This window comes from Rhodamnia argentea, chromosome 5 (assembly GCF_020921035.1).
Source record: "Rhodamnia argentea isolate NSW1041297 chromosome 5, ASM2092103v1, whole genome shotgun sequence".
Classification (NCBI taxonomy): domain Eukaryota; kingdom Viridiplantae; phylum Streptophyta; class Magnoliopsida; order Myrtales; family Myrtaceae; genus Rhodamnia; species Rhodamnia argentea.
In genome coordinates, this window is record NC_063154.1 from 28,422,398 (window position 1) to 28,445,082 (window position 22,685).

The 22,685-nt window shown below is 39.6% G+C and overlaps 2 protein-coding genes and 1 pseudogene across 2 annotated transcripts; 2 read left to right on the forward strand and 1 right to left on the reverse strand.

The window, feature by feature from the left end:
- Nucleotides 1-524: 524 nt before the first annotated feature.
- Nucleotides 525-1,254, reverse strand: LOC125315137 (classical arabinogalactan protein 1-like). The gene is made up of 2 exons (XM_048279316.1): nucleotides 1,019-1,254; nucleotides 525-961 (listed from the first exon to the last, which is right to left on the reverse strand). Exons 1-2 carry the CDS (start codon nucleotides 1,131-1,133, stop codon nucleotides 735-737), a joined length of 342 nt encoding a protein of 113 aa, XP_048135273.1. The 5' UTR covers nucleotides 1,134-1,254; the 3' UTR covers nucleotides 525-734.
- A 9,586-nt stretch (nucleotides 1,255-10,840) lies between these two features.
- LOC125315301 (putative B3 domain-containing protein REM15) lies at nucleotides 10,841-18,303 on the forward strand. The gene is made up of 10 exons (XM_048279752.1): nucleotides 10,841-10,990; nucleotides 11,230-11,632; nucleotides 11,987-12,087; nucleotides 12,515-12,758; nucleotides 13,309-13,478; nucleotides 15,559-15,802; nucleotides 16,382-16,551; nucleotides 16,969-17,212; nucleotides 17,757-17,929; nucleotides 18,034-18,303. The coding sequence occupies exons 1-10, from the start codon at nucleotides 10,841-10,843 to the stop codon at nucleotides 18,301-18,303; spliced, it is 2,169 nt and encodes a 722-aa protein (XP_048135709.1).
- Nucleotides 18,304-19,384: 1,081 nt separating this feature from the next.
- Nucleotides 19,385-22,395, forward strand: LOC115731310 (annotated as a pseudogene).
- Nucleotides 22,396-22,685: the final 290 nt, after the last annotated feature.

Genomic DNA, 22,685 nt, shown 5'->3' on the forward strand with positions numbered 1-22,685 from the left:
GCTAGAGAAATTCTCAAGTTATGTGAATCGGTTCCATTTGGAATCTGCATGATATGTAATATATGCATCATTGATTAAATGAGAACTTTCAATAGTAAAAACTTCGGACTCTATAAAAAGGTCAAAAATCCTAATTCTGACTATGGTGCACGGACTAAAAAAGTTGTGATAAGAAAACATCACTTAAAAGAAAAATCCAACGGGAAGCGGAATTTTTTCCACAATGGAATGAATTTCTTCCTCTTTCATTTTTCAGTGAAAGTAAAATTAAAAAGATGGGATTGTATCAAAAGTCGCACATACTTTGGTCTCAATGCTTTCGATTTCGAGCCATTCGATCATTGCTCTTTATTTATTCCTACGAATATATAACTAATCGACTTATTTTTCGTTACGAATTACATAGATCGGTAATTAAATCGCAACATCCAGACAATATTATTTTCCGATCAGGCGGAATAATATTAATTCGGTTCCCTCGGTACACAATGTAATTGTTTAGGCTGAATCAAAAATCGCAAATGATATATAAATAGACGAATATTATTAGCAATAATAAATAATAATCTCCGCATAAACAATGTAATCAATCCTCTGTAATGATCTGTCCAATGTGCATATCTCTACGGCTAAAATGTCGAAAAAATAATTTAAACATTATGGAAATTCCAAAAGGAGAATAAAAAAATACATTAGGCTAGCGAGCGAGAAGCGGCAAGAATCCGGCGATCTGCTTATATGACCAAACCAGCGACGAGAGCGACGATCGCCACCGATCCAGCGAAGCCAACTCTGTTGCTGAAGGCGCTATTTTTCCCAGGCGTGGGCGCCTCGGTCGGCGGAGACGTGATCGTCGGCGAAGTAGAGCCCGGCGCGGGAGCCCCGGGGGCGGGAGACGACGGCAGGGGCGACGGGGGAGAGGTGGCGGTGCCGGAGGGAGACGGGGCGGAAGCAGCCGGCGGCGGCGTCGTCGGAGAAGGCGACGGGGAGGTGCCGGGCGACGACTTGGGCGAGACGGAGGGCGACTTGGACGGGGTGTGGGCCGGCGACGGGGCGGGGCTCTGCGCCACCGCCAGGCCGACGAGCAGGACCGCCATTGCGGCCAGAGAGAGCAACGCGCTCGAGCGAGCCATGGAAGAAGAGCGAGAGGTAAGAAAGAGCTTCTTAGAGACAGAGAGAACTGAAACTTAGTGAGAGAATCAGCGACGGAGCGAGGGTTTTTGGTGCGATGGACGACGGAGAGAGCGACGGTATTTATAGAGGTTGTGCTCCGAGTGCTGCTCGGCGTTCGAAGTCCGTACTTCGGATTCGACCGTTGGATTCATATTATAATCGGGAAACCCTCGGGTTCGATCCGACGGTGGCGATCCATTTGTGCTTTGCTGACCGAGTGGCGCCCGATCGATCACGCGGTTCAGGGGCTCTCGGGTTTCGTATTATAATCGGGGAAACCCCTCGGGGTCGATCCGACGGTGGTGATCCACTCTGTTTTTGCTGACCGAGTGGGGCCCAACCGATCACGCGGTTTGGAACGGGCTCTTCCCCAGTTCCGTCCTACGAGTGATGCCAGCCTTAGCTGGGGTTTAGCGGCGACAGTTGTGACCCCGTCCCCGTCGTACACGTGGCTCCGGGAGGGGCAATCGGAGCCGTTGGATACGTGCTGCCTTTTGCAACGGTCGAGAATCGCGCGGATCTGACGAGTTCGGGTTGGGTGGGTGGGCTGGATTGGGTCAACGCCCGTTTGGGGAAGTCGTGCTTCTTTGGGTAACGTTAAAGCGCGTGGGTCGCGGCCCTTTTAAAGGGAGGTTAATTAATGAAATTAATTATTATCCTAATTTTGAAGGAAGTGGATCTGACCTGATCATATATGGTAATAAGTTCAATGCAATAATTGGAAAGTCTAGTCGCGTGAAAAAACATCATCCTCGTATTTGCAGACATGGGTCTCGTCAATAGTTTCACACGCCAACTTCACAAAACTAGTAAATTTTTTTAGCATTTGAGAATCAAAATCACATTTTATACTAGCACTATCAAGAAAATAAAAATTGTAATTTGAATTTGATAAATCTCGTACAAATTTGAATATGATAGCAAATTTTAGGATGCATGTGAAGCAATTTGCATAAAATAATTATCATTTTGAACGGCCGCTCTTTCTAAGCGAATCTCATTAAAAAAAAAAACAGCATGAACTTTACCTGTTTTTATGAAGAGTAAGGCGAGATCTAAAATATACCACACATACACACAATCTTAAGTTTGAAAATTTCATGGTACCCCATGAGTCATTCATTCTAAATTGATATTCGTCTCACAGAAAAAAAAAATCACAAACTAGTACTTGCTCGACACATTAGCCTTCAAATAATTTTTGTTTCACGAAAAATTCTAAATTGGTACTCCTTACACAAATCTACCATCCGTTAGCATTACGTGCAATATATTATTAGAACTCTTGTCACATAATGACGTCGTCCGACGGCCATACTCTCGTTGCCTAGTTGGATTTGGTCTAGGAGGGACTTGATTAGAAAATTCTTAAAGTAAAAGTACTTGATTGGACAAATTAAAAACATCGAGACTGAATTAGAAAAAAGCGTGAAACTATAAGAATTTTTTTTTTTACTACTAGTACTAATATGAGGATGAAAAGTATAAAAATTCATTTCTCCCCTTTCTCTAGTTGCGCAAACGAGCACAATGTTTCCAATCCATAGCAGTAGAGAGGATCTTGTAAAAAGTAAAAACAACATTTCTTTTGGTTTCCAAGAAAAAAATTTATTAGAAAGGTTAAAGGTAAAGCACAGATGAAATGAAAGTAACGATATGTCTTCTCTTTTTTGTTCCTCTTCCCTTTTTGTTTTTTTTTTTTTTGGGGGGAATTTCAAATAAAGGTTCTGAAGTGATCTTATTTTCTCAAATAAAGACCTGAAGTGACCATAGAATCTCAAAAAATGGCTTGACCTAAGAGTGATTTTTTTGTCATTTCTCCTTTTTTATTTTTTGACTTTTTTCTTTATTTTTCATTTTTATTTTTTTAAAATTGAAAATTTAAAAAAAGGAACACATAGCCTCCTATCACGTGTTGAGGTTTTGCTAGTGCAACCGATCAATCATATGGTCGAAAAGAAGCGCAAGACTTCATGTCTCTTGAACATCAAAAGAATTGGGGGAACGATCGTCTAAACCTCCCTACCAACATCGGGGAAAACAGCCCCAGAGCAACTGCATTGGCAATGGAGACAAGTTCAAGCACCCTCCGTCGTCTCCTTGCTTCGTCTACAAAGGTCCTCATGGGACCCAACTCTGTCCAAACAAGAATAGGATTAACGCACTCGTCGCCAAGGAAGGTGACGGGAGCCACAAGAAGAAACAAGAGAAGTGCGACTCGGAGGCATAAAGACTCTCAACTCCGTGAAAACTCGATCACTGCCAAAGAAATCCTCGAATGCAACAACTCTATATTCCGTGAGAGTCAAGATACGTGACAAGCCGCCGCTCTATGCCTTGGTCGACACGAGAGCAACAAACATATTTGTCGGTAAGAGGAATCGGAGCCATCGGATGCGTGCTGCCCTTTTGCAATGTTCGAGAACCATGCGGGTCTGACTATTCGAGCTAGGTGGGGGGGTTCAACGTCCGTTTGGGGAAGTCGTGCTTCTTTGGCTAACGTTAAAGCGAGTGCTTCGCAGGGCTTTTAAAGGGAGATTAATTAATGAAATTTGATTATTATCCTAATTTTGGAGGGATTGAATCTAATCTAATCATATAAGGTAATAAGTTTAATTCAATAATTGGAAAGTCATGGAAAAAACATCAATTCTATTATTTGCATAGATGGGTCTCATCAATATTAGGCAGGCCAACTTCATAAAATTACTAAATTTTTAGAATATGAGAATCAAAATCACATTTAATATTAGCACTACCAAGGAAAAAAAATTGTAATTTGAATTTGGTAAATCTCGTACAAATTTGAATATGATAACAAATTTTAGAATGCATGTGAAGCAATTTGCATATAGTAACTATCATTTTGAGACTCGAGATCGGCTGCTCTTTCTAAGCTAATTCCATTATTTAGAAAGAAAAAAAAAAGCATGAACTTTTCCTATTTTATGAAGAATAACACGAAATCTAAAATATACCACACAAACACACAAACTTAAGTTAAAAATTTCATGGTACCCCATGAGTCATTCATTCTAGATTAATATTCGTCTCACAAAAAAAAAAATTCATGAACTAGTACTCTCTCGACACATTTACCCTAAAATAATGTTGGTCTCTCCAAAAATTCCAAACTGGCACTCCTGACACAAATCTACCATCCGTTAGCATTACATGCAATATATTGTTAGAACTCTAGTCACGTAATGCGTCGTCCAACAGCCATACTAGTTGTCTCGTTGGATTTGGTGTAGGAGGGACTTGATTAGAAAAATTTTAAAGCAAAAGCACTTGATTGGACAGATTAAAAAAACTGAGTCTGAATTAGAAAAAAGCGTGAAATCATAAGGATGAAAAATATATATTTTTTAATTGAAGTTTGATCAAATATTGATGGAGGACAAATAGTATGATTCGTGTCCAATGAAGTTAATTTTCATGCTCACCAAAAAGGTAGCAACTCAAAGATTTCATAAATGCAGTTCGATTTCTAAATGTGTTAAAAGGGTTGAGAGACTAGTAAACATAGCATAATATATTTGTAAACTAAAACCTTAATCAAGATCCATGTGTATATTGAAATAAATAGATGTTCAAGACGTACATTTTGCGGATCGAAGATAAATTGACAGTCGGTTGTGTTTGGATTAGCGCCACAATTGTTGCGCCTCTAACGGTATCCATACACACGAACTGAATTCTCTAACGATCCAAGTACTAACTTACGGATCTTGGAGCTTCTCTAGCTTGATTGCCTTTGCTCTTTAAGACTATCTCAAAGATCTAAGAACAGATAATGATTCTTTGTCTTTTTTTTTTCTCCTTCGAAATAAGACTTTCTTGATTCTACGTCCGACATCTCTAGGGTTTTTCCATGTCTATATATAACCTCAATATTTACACGTAACAAAAGAAGTGGGAGCGGGTGATTCGGGCTCGCCAAACCGTCTATCTCTAATCGTGCGTTTAATTGTTATTTCATAACATGCACAATCACGTATATATTTAGAATATGAGAATAAATTAAAATCTACTTCTTAAGTGGATTGAGGCGCAAAGAAAATATGAATTCAATTCGCTATTGTGTGCGACCCTGTAAGTTCGTTAAATATTAGTAATGTGCTCAAAACATTTTTTGGCCCACAAGTCATAAGCGGACTCTAGCAACACATTATGACTACTTAAGTATAGTGAAGGTCATTTTTCGACACAACCTAATCCACAATTAATGTTAGAATATCAACTTGATTAGTTCTAAGAACAGACCGCTAACATATGTATCGAGAGTGTAGGTTTTTGTCAATCGAGTTGCACAAATCAACCGTATGAAATATCACAATAACTCACTCGAGAAAGCTCCAATTAATGCAATTCTCAAGAAATTGGAAAGCTTATGAATCACGTCGGTCCATCAAAATCGTAATTTGTCTTGCTTCGTTTATTTTGAAATGGTTAAAAGTCGCAATATCTAGAGATTTGGTCGTCTAATTTGGTAAATTCAGTGCAATTGGAGAGCTCTTGCAGTGTGCAACTAAATTGTGCCGCTCAATCATACTTTTTTTCAAGGTTGACTTTTTCGATCGAAAAGTTATTCAAAGTATGATGTATAATCATATGTTCATAGTGACTACCGTGAATGTTCATCCAACCTTTGGGCAACCTTAGAGAGCATATTGAGCTTGAGGCCGGTGGCACTGGTGAACACATATACACACATGCACACAGAGAGAGAGAGAGGACGAGCGATGCCAGGTAGACATGGCCAAATGGGCCTGGAACAGCTGGTTCCGACCCGTTTTTTTTTTTTTAAGGGGAAGGCACAGAGGAAAGAGTCGTTGGGCTGGGGAACCGGCGGTTCCGAACTGGAACCTACCCGAAACCGCCGGTTCCACCTTTTCGTGGAACCGGAACCGACGGTTTGGCCGAACCGGCCATGTCTATTGCTAGGGGTGGAATTGTACAGCCGGAGTGGCAGGTGTAAGTGGTCCGGTGAGAAAGGAAATTTGCCTGAAAAATAAGGAGAAAATTGAAAGCTTTGTGAGATCTAAGAGAACGTGAGATTTCACAGTTTCTCCAAAAATTTCATTTCTGCCCTTTCTCTAGCTGCGCAAACGAGCGCAATGATTCCGGTCCTTAGCAGTAGAGAGGATCTTGTAGAAAGCAAAAACGACATTTCTTTCGGTCTCCAGAGAAAGAATGAATAAGAAAAGCTTAAAAGGTAAAGCAGAGATGAAAGCGACGATATGTCTTCTCTTTTTTGTTCCTCTTCGTCCTTTTTTATTTCTTCAAGCCACTGTCTCGTCACAAATTACACTGCCCGAGGGAGGTTGTAGGAAAAGGCAGTATTGGATGCTCTTTTGTCGAATTTATCGAGGTGAGGTAAGAAATCCTAAAAGTTCACTGGAAAAGAACAATCAAATTTTAAAATATAAAATTTGAGAAAGTAAAATTAGGTTTATTGAAAAAGGTAGTCTTAAAAGTTTATTTGAAAAAGTACAATTAAATTTTTTAAGATGTTCGAAAAGTACAATCAAATTTTAAAATGTAAAAACTTAGTATAAATAAATTGCTGGATTAATTCAATGTAATTCGATTAACGAAATATATTGATGTGATTTTTTACTAATTTCTTAAAACACGTGGCAGCAATGTCGCCCCCTCCAGCATCACTTCAGAAAAACAAAACTTGGAAAGTTGAAATAATGAAAAAAGGACAAAAAACTACATAACAAACAAAATACAAAAAATAACTAGTTCATAAAAATCCAAGAAGTTTTACTTGCTCATCTTCCTTCATTAACTAAATAAAGTTGTATCGTTAATAATGATTGTTCATCAGTTAGACCTTCACGAAACAATTACTGTTCATCTTCTTTAGTTCAACGTTAAAAATAAAACTATTTCTTTTCAAAAGTTCATCTTCTTCTTACGTTAAATCAAACTAATTTCTTGGGTCGCAATTTTTGGTGTGTAAGGGAAACCAATTTAGTGTTCATCTTCTTCTTTCATTCTCCGTTTATGTTTTTTTTTTTTTGGTAATACATTATTTATTTGATTCATTTGCTACAAAGCTATGTTGCCGAGAGCATTGACTCCATGGAAACATATGATTGAAGAGAAGAGAAATGCTTACCATGGTTGCGATAAAGAGGAGACAGACAACAATTTAGAGGCGGCCATGTCTGTGAGCTTGAAGAAGTTTGGAAGCTGGAGTTGTTGGGGTATGGTTCATACACCTCGGGAAAGTACGTGGGTCCCGCTCTACGCTGAGCGAGCGGGGATTTGGAAAAGCTGCCCCAACGGGGGTCTCAAGAGGGTAGCGCCTCTAGTTTTTCATTAGTAGTTTGGGCTTGATTTCATGAATAACTACTGATATATATATATATATATATATATATATTCTTTTTCATTTGTAATTGAGTGATATAACGAAACGTATGATGTACTAATTATAGTGGAATCCTTTGGTGGATGTAGTCATAGTTTAAGAATGAACCAGGATAAAACCTCATATCTTAATTTCTCTTTCCCACTACGTTTTACTTCATTGTGATTGTGCATCGATCCTAATAGGAGTGACTATGGTCGAGCTCAATGATGTTGGAGTGGCTAGGGATGTAAGTCGACGAAACTCCAATGGCTATTGCTGTAGCTTGACGAAGCTTAGAAGTTTGGGTGGCCATGTCTGTGCTTGACGAAACTCAAGCGGCCATGGTTGGGAGCACGAAGCAACTTGAGTGGTTGTGGCCTAAAGTCAATGAATCTTGAGTGTCATGGTCAAGCTCCATGTAGCTGGAGCAGCCATGGCCCTGAGCACCTTTCTATTCAATGTGCACCTCCTTTCGGTCTTTCTTTTAGCCATGGTCTTGAGCACCTTCTTTCAGTTTTCCTTAATTACTTTTTTTTTTTTGAAAAAATTTCAAATGAGGGCCCAAAGTGCTTTCATTTTCTCGAATAAGAGCCTGAAGTGGATTGCATTTCAAATAAAGGCACGAAGTGCGCTCATTAATTCAAATAAGGGCCTAAAGTGGCCATGTACGTTTTAGATGAGGGCCTGACCTTGCCAGCCGTGTATATATTCCAATTAATTAAGGGCATTTTCATAAAAATACAATTTAAACTTAATGTTTAGTAAATTAAATAAAAAAACTAAAAAACCTAAAGAAGAAGAAGGAGAAGGAGGAGGAGGAGGAGAACATGTAGGTAGGAGGGCGGAAGAACACACGGGTGTCTGTGGTCGCCCCTGGGGCGTTAGGCATTGTTGGCGGGGTCGCTAGCGCCTTAGTGAGGGCCGGTAATCCCGCCGACCGGAGGCAAGGGTCGCCCATCTTCGCCTGGTTCTGGTTTTGGTGAAGGCACGCTAGCCCTCGCCGAGGCAGCGGGCTTGATGCCCCACTAGTGAGAGGCAGCCCTCTCACTTGTCTATTCTTCCTTTTTTTTTTTTTTTTTACTTTCACTTTTTTAAAAAAAAAAAGAAAAATTAAAAAATAAAATGAAAAAAGTGTCCTTAATCAGTTGGTGAGTTAGGCCATTTTTTAAGATTGATATTGATACTTTGACTTTTATTTGAAATAATATTCACTTTAAACCTTTATTTAAAACAAAGAGGGCACTTCAAGCCTTTATTTAAAATAAGATGCACTTTAAGCCTTTATATTTAGAAAATGAAGGTAATTTAGACCCTTATTTTAAATTTTTCCCTCTAAAATGGTTGACATAGTTGACACATTAGCACACCTCCTTTCAAAAGTTTAAAAAAAAAAGCCATTTAATAACTTTTTCAATTAGTCAAATTAGACGAGTCACGAGAGAGACTTAATTGCGTTAATTCGATAAGTTTTAAGAATTGACCATATCCTTTGAAAAGTTTTAGGACTTGATTGCACTTTCGCGATTAGGACTTTTGCTGCGGTTATTCCTTAAATAAGGGATAAGTCATTTTATTTGGAATGATCGTGATACTAATTAATTGTATTTTCAGAGTTAAAAACAAGTCAATACGTAATAACAAACGTGTCTCGGCGGTTATTTAACGGATAAATACATGTCATTTAATAATAAAAAAAAATAATGTACCTGTCGGAAATGGGCGCATCCTTCAATCTTCAAAATTGAGATTTTTCACCATTAAGTCTAATTTGATTTGTATGATAAAATTGTTTATTTTTCAGAGGATTAGTTATCCACGTGTATTAAAAAAATGCAACCCGAAATTACACATAAGTCCTCCGAACTTTGGAGATTGTACGCAATACCGTCGTGAACTTTCGTTAGCTCTCTGTTATTTTTCCGTTAGTATGAGCGATGCATGTGATTTTCAAGAGGTAAAAAATATATTTTTTTTCATATCGTTTCGTGTAGGAAATCTTTCTATTCCCCTTAATTACAGTGAAATTGAAAAAAAATATAGAAAATTGAGAGAAAACAAAATTAAAAGGAAATAATAAATCAACTACAATTAGTGTATTTAATCTAAAATTATTTATAAGTTTTACATATTCCGATAAAGAAATTGGTCACTTTTACATTGGTTCTCGCGGCTATCTCCGGAGATCTTCTTTTAACACTGCGGATAATTTTGTGTAACAGTAAAAAATTCAGGAGCGAAAACAAGCGTCATCTCAAAAGTTTTGATAGTTCGGTGTAATTTCTTCTAGCGCGTTCAAGACAAGCCGTCGTCATTCGCGGTCGTCCAGCTCGTTGTCTGTCCGGATCCGGCCTGCCCATTGCCACGAGCATTGTTGGTCCATGGCTCCACCGGTGTGGCCGTTGGTCCAAACGTGGAGCGGCGTCTCCACATCTAGCTTGCGAACTTCCATATCCGGAGCCGACGGTGGCGGTTCCTCCGTCGCTGCGAGTGACGATGAAGAGGATGGAGTGATTCGGCTTGGACAATCGATGCCAACGATGACCATGGATGAACAAATCTCACTAGGCAACGAAGCTATCTCTATAAGCATCTATGCAAGCTTCAGTGGCTGAATATATTTCGAAACAAAAAATCATTTTTTAAATTTAATTCTACATTAGTGGACACATGTCAATTTTTAAGTGGGCGTGAGTAAAGAATACCTAGCACAAAATATTTTCTCGCTAAAATGACTTCCGACATGTTAAGTTTGAACAAGATAACAATAGAAAAATTTATACTTTGATTATCAAAATTTAATTATCCATCTTAAATCAGCATATAATAATCCACGTCACCAAACAATATTAGTAAGATGCCCTAATTTTTTTTCCTTTTCTAAAATAGATGGATATAAAGATTGACATACTGATTCATTTTTTTTTTAACTCAACTCAGTTTGTAAAACTAGCATTATCAGATAAAATTTGATTTGTCATTTGAGAAATAAAAAGATTGCATTAAATTTTTATTAATATTTTTTTTGTTGAAAAATATTTACTAAGAGTTTAGAATTCAACAAATTAAAAATTTGAAGATGAGATTGCCAAAAATTCATACGAGTCATTTCTGTAATTTTACTTAAAGTTTTCGTAAACTTGGTCAGAAAATCTTAAAAGAGAGAAATATGAAATCTGTTGACAAGATGGGGATAGGAAAGCTGACGGTACATCATTTCTGTAATTTTTGCTTCCACTCGACGCGCCAACTCTCTTCCTTCTTCGGAAGTCAGACCGTCACCGTCACCGGAGATTGATCATGGCTCGACTTCGCCGTCATCATCGTCGTTGCCATCGTCGCCGGAGAGAGGACGAAGGCGCCGAGCGGGAGATGACTCCCGCCACTCGACCAAGCCGCCCTCATTTCTTCAAGATCATACTCTCCCACACCCTCGAATCTGGAAAGCTTGTAAGTTTGTCCACCCTTCACAGCTCGTTCCATATCCATCAGCTATCTTCATCAAGTTTTCGATTTTTCCTCCACCCTCGTGCGTCTCTTTCGTCGTGCTCAGCGTCTTGTTGAGATCTCACGACTCATGCTGTTCGTCGAGAACGTCCCCTGTTTTTTCCCTGCCTTGCTTTTCTTTTGGCGTCTTGAAATTTAGCTTCGTACAAGTGCAATGCATTCACCATGAGTTTTCATCACAGGGAATCCCAAAGAGCTTCTTAAGCAGACATGGAAAAGATCTCTCGGGTCTGGTGCTTCTCAAGGTTGCAGGAGGTTCAACCTGGCCTGTGGAGCTAGAACAGAGTGACAATGACGTGGTTTGGTTGTGGAGAGGGTGGCGAGAGTTCATGGAGCATTATTCCATAGGTCATGGTCATTTCATAGTCTTCAAATATGAAGGGGACTCTACTTTCCATGTGATAATATTCGATAAGAGCGCTTCAGAGATCGATTATCCCTTGAGCATCCAAAGTCACGCAGCAGCAAGCCCCGAGGGCGAATTCGTCTCTCGGAAAGAGGAAAATGTTGTGGAAATCGAAGATTCGGAGGGGTTCGTGCCTCGTCCTTGGCCAAGTTCAAACGGCTCGTCACGAGAATTTGGAGGTGTGACTTGTGGTTCTCCAACATTTTCTTTTTCTTGGCATAACTCTCTTTCCCTCAGTTTTCAAGTTCAATTTCTTTGAAGATTTTTAAGAAGCTTTCTTTATGTGTTGATTTAATAAACTATGGAGACAATGTAGTTAGTTTAGTTATGTCTAAGATGAAGGTGGTGACAAATTTACTGCATTGAGTTATCTTTACTTTGAAAATGGATTACATTACTTTTCGATCAATCCGAATGTCATAATCAGTAAACTGATAAAATCTAGTGCAGTTCTCAATTTTTAAGTGCAGACGAAATCAAACAGATTGGATGCAGAGAAAGTCATCTTGAGCTGGTTTTCTGTGGTTCTACAGGTCCAAGTTCTCTCCCTGCTCTTGAATTAGCCAGCAAATTTGAATCAGACCATCCATTTTTTAAAGTGGTGATGCGACCTGCGTATGTTCGGAATTATTTGGTAAGATACCGTGCTCTATTCATCGGTAGCAGACATCGAGTTCAAACTTTGATCACTGTTTGTATTTTGTCTTATGTTCTAGTGTTTTCAAAGTTAATTTAGCTTGTATAGGAAGCCACATGACATGTTATTCTCCTTGAAGAGTTCATGGTTTAAGTAAAAGATATGAATCATATCCATATCTAGTCGCAAAATATAGGGTTCAGTTTTTGTCCTGTAGCATATATTTTGACATTTAGACGCAAAATTGCAGGTTAAGTGGTTATGATTGATAACTTCCGTTGACAAGTAAAGCGGTTAATTAAAACTCCTGAAACTAGCAATTTTTATCGTAAATCTACATCTGGTTCGTGTTTCTCTCATCAGTGTGTCCTTATTCTGTCAGCTTTCTTAATCATATACTGGTTGTTAAAAACCTACTGGGCAGGGCATTCCTCGGGAATTTTTCAGGAAACATGTTCAGAAGAACAAGCAAGTTGCGACTCTTAGGTACTCAGACAGATTGTGGCAAGTGAAGCTGAGGAGCTATGAACACCGAAAAATGACATTTCTCTCTACCGGTTGGTCCTCATTCGTGAGAGAAACTGGTCTTTGTGCAAGAGATGTCTGCGTGTTCGAGCTCATTGATAGGGATGACATTGCGTTTAGAGTCTCCATTTTCACTAGTGATGGTAAGGACCTGATTTATGTTTATCGAGATGAACACTAGAAGTGTCACTTTGAGCTGTCTAAATCACCTAGGAATACAGTATTCCTAATTACAACTCCTTTGTTCAGCTCAGTACCGCTAAATCCATAGAAAGTGCACTTTGTTTTCTGTTTTTCTTTTTAGTTATGAGCCTTCCAAGATGATGAATTTTTCTGTATGTTTTGTGAAGTTGTCAGTAATTCAAATGCACAGTCACTGTCGTTGATAGCGCCATATTCAAATCTAAATTTGGAGGTGTCAGTCACTTGTTGCTTTATAAGTTATGTTTCTGCAGACATTCTTTCTATTCTTAATCTGTTTTCAAATCCTAAAAAGATCTTTTAAGAAGCATTCTCTTTGTTGATTTATAAGATAATGATTTGGGAGATGTGAAATCCACTTGGTTACATCTTCTGGGAAGAGCATGAAACTGAGAGCACATATTGATATGCGATCCATGTTAAATCCTTCCATCATCAATTCGTGAAAAGTTCATATGGGAGCTTATGAGAATTCTCCTCTTTGTAATGCAGGTCGGATCGAAATCGAACAGTCTCAATGCCGAGAGAGCTCTTCGGAGCCAGCTTTTCACCGTACTCGATGTCTGAGCCCAGTCTCTGCTCCTGAAAAAGTTAGGGGATTTGAATCGGACCATCCATTTTTCAAAGTGGTGATGCGGCCTTCTTATGTTTGGAATAAATTGGTAAGATCCCGTGCTCTATTTATCGGTGGCATACATCGAGTCATACTTGATCGCTGTTTGTATTTTGTCTTATGTTCTAGTGTTTACCAAGTTGATTAGTTTGTGTAAGAAACCATATGACATGTTATTCTTCTTGATGTGTTCATGGTACGAGTCAAATTCAAATATGAATCATATCCATATCTAGTCGCAAAAAATGATGGCTTCAGTTTTTGTCCAGGAGCATGTGCTTTGACATTTTTAGACGCAAAATTGCAGGTTAAGTGGTTATGATTGATAACTTTCATTGACAAGTAAAAACGGTTGATTAAAACTCCTGAAACAAGCAATTTTTTCCATAAATCCACATCTGGTGCATGTTTCTTTCATGAGTGTGTCCTCATTCAATCACCTTTCTTGATCATATTTCGATTGTTCAAACACCTACTTGGCAGGCGGTTCCTCGTGAATTCTTCAGGAAGCATGTTCAAACGAACAAGCAAGTTGCGACTCTTAGGTACTTAGACAGATTGTGGCAAGTGAAGCTGAGGAGCTATGAACATCGAGGAATGGCATTTCTCTCTGCCGGTTGGCCCTCATTCGTGAGGGAAACTGGTCTTCGTGTAAGAGATGTATGCGTGTTCGAGCTCATTCATAGGGATGACATTGTGTTCAGAGTCTCCATTTTCACTAGTGATGGTAAGGACCTGATTTATGTTGATTGAGATGAATACTAGAAATGTCACTTTGAGCCGTCTAAATCACCTAGAAATTCAGTATTCCTAATTACGACTCCTTTGTCCAATTCAGTACCGCTAAATCTATAAAAAGTGCGCTTTGTTTTTGTTGAAGTATTATCCCACATTGCTTGATAATGGGTCATAAATACTCTTTATATTCATGTAGTCTGTCTCTCCTTATTAATTTAAGCTTTTGGGTTGCACTTTCTAATATGGTATCAGAGTAAGCTTATCCCTTTTGCAAATGTGCGTGGTCAAAATTTCACGTGCCGCTTGTAAAATATTATCCCACGTTGCTTGACAACGGGTCCTAAATGCTCTTTATATTCGGTTTAAGCTTTTGGGTTGGACTTTCTAATAGTTTTCGGTTTTGTCTTTTTAGTTATGAGCCTTCCAAGGTGATGAGTTTTTCTGTATGTTTTGTGAAGTTCTTAGTAATTTAAATGCACAACCACTGCCATTAATAGCACGATATTCAGATCTAATATGGAGGTTTCAGTCAGTTGTTGTTTTATAAGTTATGTTTCTGCTGACATTCTTTCTATTCTTAATCTGTTTCCAAATCCAAAAAGAATCATTTAAGAAGCTGTCTCTTTGCTGACTGATGAGATAAAAATTTGGGAGGTGCGAAATCTACTTGGTTGTATCTTCTGGGAGGAGCATGAAAATGATCATGCATATTGATTTGTGATCCATGTTAAATCCTTCCATTGTGAATTCGTGAAAAGTTCATACTGGTGCTTATGAGAATTTTCCTCTTTGGAGAGCAGGTCTGATCGAAATCGAACAGTCTCAACTCCGAGAGAGCTCTTCTGAGCCTGCTTTTCACTTTTCTCCATGTCTGAGCCCAGTCTCTGCTCTTGAATCAGCCAGCGAATTTGGATCCGACTATCCATTTTTCAAAGCAGTGATATGGCCTTCTTATGTTCGGGAATAAATTGGTAAGATCCCGTGGTCTATTCATCGGTGGCAGACATCGAGTTCAAACTTGATCGCTGTTTATATTTTGTCTTATATTCTAGTGTTTACCAAGTTGATTTAGCTTGTATAGGAAACCGCACATGTAATTATCCTTGAAGTGTTCATGTTATGAGTCAAAAATATGATTCATATCTATATGTAGTTGCAAAATTGACGACTTCAGTTTTTGTCCAGTAGCATATATTTCGACATTTAGACGCAGAATTGCAGTTTAAGTGGTCGTGATTTATAACTTCCCTTGACAAGTAAAACTGGTTGATTAAAACTCCTGAAACAAGCAATTTTTATCATAAATCACGTGCGTGTTTCTCTCGTGAGAGTATCCCTATTTTATCACCTGTCTTGATCACATTTTGATCGTTCAAAAACCTATTTGGCAGGGCATTCCTTGTGAATTCTTCAGGAAACATGTTCAAAAGAACAAGCAAGTTGCGACTCTTAGGTACTCTGACAGATTGTGGCAAGTGAAGCTGAGGAGCTATGAACACCGAGGAATGGCGTTTCTCTATACCGGTTGGTCTTCATTCGTGAGAGAAACTGGTCTTCGTGTAAGAGATGTCTGCGTGTTCGAGCTCATTGATAGGGATGACATTGTGTTCAGAGTCTCCATTTTCACTAGTGATGGTAAGGACCTGGTTTATGTTGATCGAGATGAACACTAGAAGTGTCACTTTGAGCCGTCTAAATCACCTAGGAATTCAGTATTCCTAATTACAACTCCTTTGTTCAGTTCAGTACTGCTGAATCCATCAAAAGTGCACTTTGTTTTTGTTGATTGTGTAATCCCACGTTGCTTGAAAATGGGTCCTAAATACTCTTTACATTCATGTAGTCTCCCTCCATTTATTAGTTTAAGCTTTTGGATTTGACTTTCTAACATGGTATTAGAGCAAAGTTATCGCTTTCGCAAATGTGCGTGGTCAAAATTTTACGTATCCCACATTGCTTGACAATGGGTCCTAAATGCTGTTTTCTATTCTTAATCTGTTTTCAAATCCCAAAAGAACGATTTAAGAAGCTGCCTCTTTTGTTGATTGATGAGATAATGATTTGGGAGGCGCGAAATCTACTTGGTTATATCTTCTCGGAAGAGCATGAAAATGATTATGCATATTGATTTGCGATCCATGTTAAATCCTTCCATTGTGAATTCGTGAAAAGTTCATACTTGTGCTTAAGAGAATTCTCCTCTTTGGAATGCAGGTCGAATCGGAATCAAACAGTCTCAATGCCGAGAGAGCTCTTCCGAGCCAGCTTTTCACTTTTCTCCATGTCTGACCACAGTCTCTGCTCATGAAAAAGCCAGGGGGTTTGAATCGGACCACCCCTTTTTCAAAGTGGCAATGCGTCCTTCTTATGTTAGCAAATATTTGGTAAGATCCCTAATTCTATTCTTCGGTGGCAGACATTGAACTCAAACGTGATCTCAGTATGCATTTTATCTTATATTCCAGTGTTCACCAAGTCGATTTAGTTTGTGTGGGAAACCACATGACTTGTTATTCTCCTTGAAGTGTTCATGGTATGAGTCAAATTCAAATATGAATCGTATCTATACTTGTCTAAAAATTTGTGGCATCAATTACGTCCAGGAGCATATGTTCTGACATTTAGATGCGAAATTGTAGGTTAAGTGGTTATGATTGGTAACTTCCATTGGCAAGTAAAAACCTCCTCAAACTGGCATAATGTATCGTAAATCACATCTCGTGCACGTTTCTCTCATGAGTGTGTCCTTATTCTGTCTCCTTTCTTAATCATATACTGGTCGTTAAAAACCTACTCGGCAGGCCATTCCTTGGGAATTCTTCAGTAAACATGTTCAAAGGAACAAGCAAGTTGCGACTCTTAGGTACTCAGACAGATCGTGGCAAGTGAAGCTGAGGAGCTACTATCACAGACGAACGGCATTTTTCTCCACCGGTTGGCCCTCATTCGCAAGAGAAACCGGTCTTCGATTAAGCAATGTCGGCGTGTTTGAGCTCACCGATAGGGATGATATCGTGTTCCGAGTCTCCATTTTCAGAAGTGATGGTAAGGGACCTGATTTATGTGGATTGAGATGAACACTACAAGTGTTGCTTTGACAGGTCTCTGTCACCTAGGAATCCAGTATTCATGATTATGAGTCTTTTGTTCAGTTCAGTACTGATGAATCCATTAAAAAGGTGCACTTTTTTTCTACCTTTTTATTTCTCAGTTACGAGCCTTCGAAGATGATGAATTTTCTGTATGGTTTGTAAGTTCATGGTAATTTGGATGCACGGTCGCCGTCGCTGATGGCGCCACATTCCAATCTAAATTTGGAGCTGTCCGTCACTTGTTGCTTTATAAGTTATGTTTCTGCAGACATTCTTCCTATTCTTAGTCAGTATTCAAATCCCAGAGAAACCTATTCAGAATCTGTTTGTTCTTTGATTGATGAGATAATCATTTGGGAGGTGCGAATTCTACTTGGTTATATCTTCTGGGAAGAGCTTGAAAGCGACCACGTTGCAATCCATGTCGAATTCTTTCAGTGTCCATTCGTGAAAATTTCATACCGGTGCTTACGAGAATTCTCCTCTTTGTAATGCAGGTCGGATCGAAATCGAAAAGCCTCAATGCCGGGGGAGCTCTTCGGAACCAGCTTTTCATAGTTCTCTTCCGTGTCTGACTCCTGTCACTGCTCATGAAAAAGCTAGCAAATTTGAATCGGAGCACCCGTTTTTTCATGCTGTGATGTTGCCAAATCATATGAACCGAAAATTGGTAAGCCAGAGCTATATTCTATGCTTGGCTCATGAATTTGCATGCTTATCTTATACTCGTTTTCTACCATACATTGGTTGGTCATCAAACTACTATGTGAGCAGAACATTCCTTGGGAGTTCATAAAGACATACGTTCGGGAAGTCCCGCGAATGGCGACTCTTGTTAGTTCCGGCAGATCATGGGAGGTGAAGCTCTATGGCTATCGGCGCTTCCACATTGCATGCTTGGCAGCCGGTTGGCCCGTGTTCGCAAGAGAAGCTCGCTTGCGCGGAGGAGATGTCTGCGTGTTCGAGCTCATCGATAGGGACAATATCGTGTTCAGAGTCTCCGTCTTCAGGAATGCAAATAAAGGAGTGATTTGCATTGATTGAGACGAACCACGGAAGTGTCGTGCTATGGGCTGTTTACGTTGCCGAGAGGAACTCGAGAAACTAATTAGCTAACACTAGTTCATGCCTCCTTTGATCTAGTAAGAAGTTATTTGCGTCTTGTCACTGTTGAAGTTTCTGGCAGCGTTGGTTGGTTAAACAGCATCATATGCACCAAATTAGTGAAAGATCTTTGCTCCTATGACTGTTTGTGGAGCATTACTGAATGATCTCGCTCATCATCTTATGCACCAAATTAAGTCTGCGTGATTCAGGTATCCTTGTGCACCAAATACAAAGGTAGGGTCCAAAGAATGCCATGCCCGTCATCTCGAGGTCATGTTTTCTTCCGTTTCTAGTTGGAGGAAGTCCTTAAACCACCACATCTTATGATCGGAGAGCTACAAATATGAAAATCACTTCAAATAAAAGTTTGAAGTGCCATCATTTTATCAAATAAAGATGTGATGTGGTTTCAAATAAGGACCTGAAGTGAATCTTATTTCAAATAAGAGCCTGAAGTGATCATATAATCTAAAAAATGATCGACCTCAAAGGCGTTTTTATCATTTACTTTTTTTTTTTTTTCATTTTATATTATTTTAATTAAGAAAGATAAAGTAAACAGAACTAGGACAAAGTCGCAAGTGGGTCGTCAGCCCTCGCCTAGGTTTGACCAAGGGCCACGGCCCTCTCAGCTCCCCGTTCCGGAGAACACCTACTTTGGTTGGCGAGGTTGCTGACCTTTATCGGGGCACTAGTGACCTCATTGACCGTAGCCGACACCCCATTGATGGTGGGGCGGTCTCTCTTGCCTGTATTATTATTCTTTTTCTTAACTTTTTATTATTTTTCATATTTTAGAAAATAGATAAAGAAAATGCCGTTGGTGCTAGACCCTTTTGTTTAGATTCTATGACCATTTCAAATTCTTATTTAAAATTCTTATGTCATTTTAAATTCTTATTTAAACTAAAGATCAACTCGGCTTTTTATTTGGAAAAGCGAGAGGAGTTTCGGGCAGTTATTTAGAATTTTTTTATAGCTAGCGTTAGAAAGTTTTATGAGAAGGTTGCCCCAAGAACACGAGACAAGGCAAATCGCACGGATCCCCTGCTCCTTCTCCTCCTCCTCCTTCAGCGACCACTGTGACACAACTGGACATGGCTTGCGGTCGTCGTCGCCCGAGAGAAAATGAAGGTGTCGACCCAGATGTCGCGACTGGACGTCGTCTTGAGAGTCCTCACTTCTTCAAGATCATTCTCTCCGACACCCTTGAATCTGGGAAGCTCGCAAGTACCGCATTTCCGAACAGTCTGTTTCATATGGTTCAGCTCTGGTGTCTTGGTTTAGAACTGTAGCCCTCGTACGTAAAGAAAGAAAGAGCAAAAACCCTGAAGAAAAAGGGTTTTATTTTGAATCATTCTAGATAAAATTCAGTTCTTTAACTTGGAACTGAGGATTGGTTGGCTAAGGATAGTGGGGGCAAAGCTGCTGGGTCTCTCTAGCTTATTTCTCGTCAAATGAAGCAACTATAACTAGAACTCAATCCTTACTTGCCGGGTTACACGCTGCTTGTGTGCAAACCAATCTTTCATCGCCCTGTTGCCGAACTTAAAATTTGCTCAGTGCTCTACCTTTCCTTACCTGCATTTTCGATCTAATTTTGATGAGTTCGAGTCCTGGACCTATGACTTTTGAGTTTTCCTTAATAGGGAATTCCGAAAGAATTCTTAGCAAGATATGGAAAGGATCTCTCAAGCTTGGTGCTACTCAAGGTTCCGGGCAGTTCGACTTGGACTATAGGAATAGAAAAGCATAATGACGACGTGGTTTGGTTGTGGAAATGGTGGCGAGAATTTATGCAGCATTACTCCATTGGTGAAGGTCATCTCACAGTTTTCAATTATAAAGGGAACTCCACTTTTTGCGTGATGATGTTTGATAAGAGCGCTTCGGAGATCAATTACTTCTTGAGCAGCATATCGAACCTTGGGAGTGGATTTATATTGCCAAATAGGGAGGATGTGGTAGAAGTTGAAGATTCGGTGGATTCCGCTCCTCGTCAAAAAATGAGTGTCGAACCTCATTCATCATCTTCTCAGCCGTGTCCAAGCTGCTCATCGCGTGATCTCAAAGGCATGACTTGTCATTTTATGAGCCGTGTTTCTTCTTACAGCGCTCTCTGCTTTGTTAGTTCTATTTCATGTACTTGAGAACCTTTTGATAAGCTTGTTCATGTTGACTGATAACATAGTGATCTCGGTCATGCTTATTGTGGTTAAAGTAGTTACAACTTCTAAAGTGAAGAGAAGCGAATTTTTCGTTTGGTCAACTTATTAAGAGTTTGATTTCCATGATGGTTTTTTCTTCCTTTCTGCGCTAAATATGTTCAGTAAATCAACTGATGAAAGTTCAAATTGGCGTAATCTAAATACTTTCGTTTTTTTTAAAGAGCAGATGGGGTCAGACAGTCTAGAAGCAGAGATAGCAGTTCGAAGCTGGTTTTTGGTGGTTCTATGAATCAGTGGCCTCTCTCTAGTTTCGAATTGGCTAGCGAATTTGCCTCAAGAGTATCCTTTTTTCGAGGTGGTGATGCGGCCATCTTATATTAAGCATAACGTGGTAAGATCGAGAGCTTAATTCATCACTATTCTGGCTTTTTTCCTAAGCTGATTGGATTTCTGTAGGAAACTACATAGCATTTTCCTTGGATATGTTCTTCGCTGTTTGTATAAAAGGGCAAAGATCCTCAACCCATCATGATAGTTCTGTGAACAGAGACTTTGACTTTTTTACTTTTGTCCTGTTAAGACTGTTGATTAGAGGTATTAAAACTACCGTATCAATTTACATTTTGCTTGCTGGGTTCTTTCTTTGCCAAGCATGGGTTGCTCAAACGTGTGCGTGGGCAGTCTGTCCCTCGTAGGTTCATCATGCAGCACATTCTGGAAATCAAGGAATTCGCGACTCTCAGGCATTCAGACAGATCGTGGCCGGTGAAGCTTTGGAGCAATCCACATTCAGTCCATGGGGCGATTTTCTCTTCTGGTTGGAAGCATTTGCGAGAGGAACTCGCTTGCGTGTAGGAAATGTCTGCGTGTTCGAGCTAATTGATAGGGATGATGTTGTGTTCAAAGTCCACATTTTCAGTAGTGCAGGTAGGCACTTGATTTACGCTGTCTGAAGTGAAACCTTAGGCTAGTTATGGCATGACATGAATTCTATGCTAAAGATCTTCATAGTCAATTAAAATAACATTCACTCCAATAATGTCTCTTAAATTTCTCATTTTAACTTCAGGAAGGTACGAACGGCCTAGATGCAATGTGGACCATCTTGAACCGGTATTTCGTGATCCTACTCCTCCGGGGCCTCTCACTACTCCTGAATTAGCCAGAGAATTTGATTCGGAGCATCCTTTCTTCAAAATGGTGATACGCAGTGTCATTTGAATAAATTGATACTATCTTTGAGCCTAATCCATCATTGCCACATATCAAGTTCGATTATGATTGCTATCTGAATCTTGCAAATATGGCCTCGTGTGCTTTTTTCCCGAAAGTGTTTGCTTACATCATTGTCCTTCTTTCGGCATAGATTGGTTGTTCAAACACGTGCGCATTTGCAGACTTTTCCCAATCAATTCGTCAGGCAACATGTTCAAGAAAACACGGGAACGGCTACTCTTAGGTATTCAGGCAGACCGTGGCTGGTGAAGCTCTTAACATGGAAGAAAGAGCGAGCGGCGTTCTCTGCTGGTTGGTCTGCATTTGCAACAGAAACTCACTTGTGTGAAGGAAATGCCTGCCTGTTTGAGCTCATCGATACGGAAGATAACGTGTTCAAAGTCTCCATATTCAGCAACGGTGGTAGGGGCCAGATTCACATCGATCGAGGTGATCGACGTATTACTATAGGCGGTCCACAGCGTCGATATGAATGCGGGATTCCTAATTATACGTCCTTCATCCATCAATGGCGAATCGGTGAAAGGGAGACTCTTTTTTGTTCATGTTCTCTTGTTTTTTGTTGGTAGTTTCGGTTCTGTGGTTCCATTTTAGGAAGAATGCCTCAGGTTTGGCGCTTCTTTAAGGTTTCTCGTAGCCTCGAGGGTTCATATGTACTTTCTTAACATCTTAATGTTTGGTGTTAGAACGAAGAGTCCATGCGTTAACATTTTGCATTCCTCGCCTTTTAACAGTATATTTATAAGTCAATTTCTAGCTTAATTGAAATTTTAAGTCAAAACATACCAGAGTTATCTAACGAGCTTAATAGCATTAATTGCGGAAAAAAATTCAATACAAAATGCCACTATTTAGGTATGTGGTTAGGTACTATTTTACAGCTTTCGTCTAGTAGTGGCAAATGGGATGGTCCGG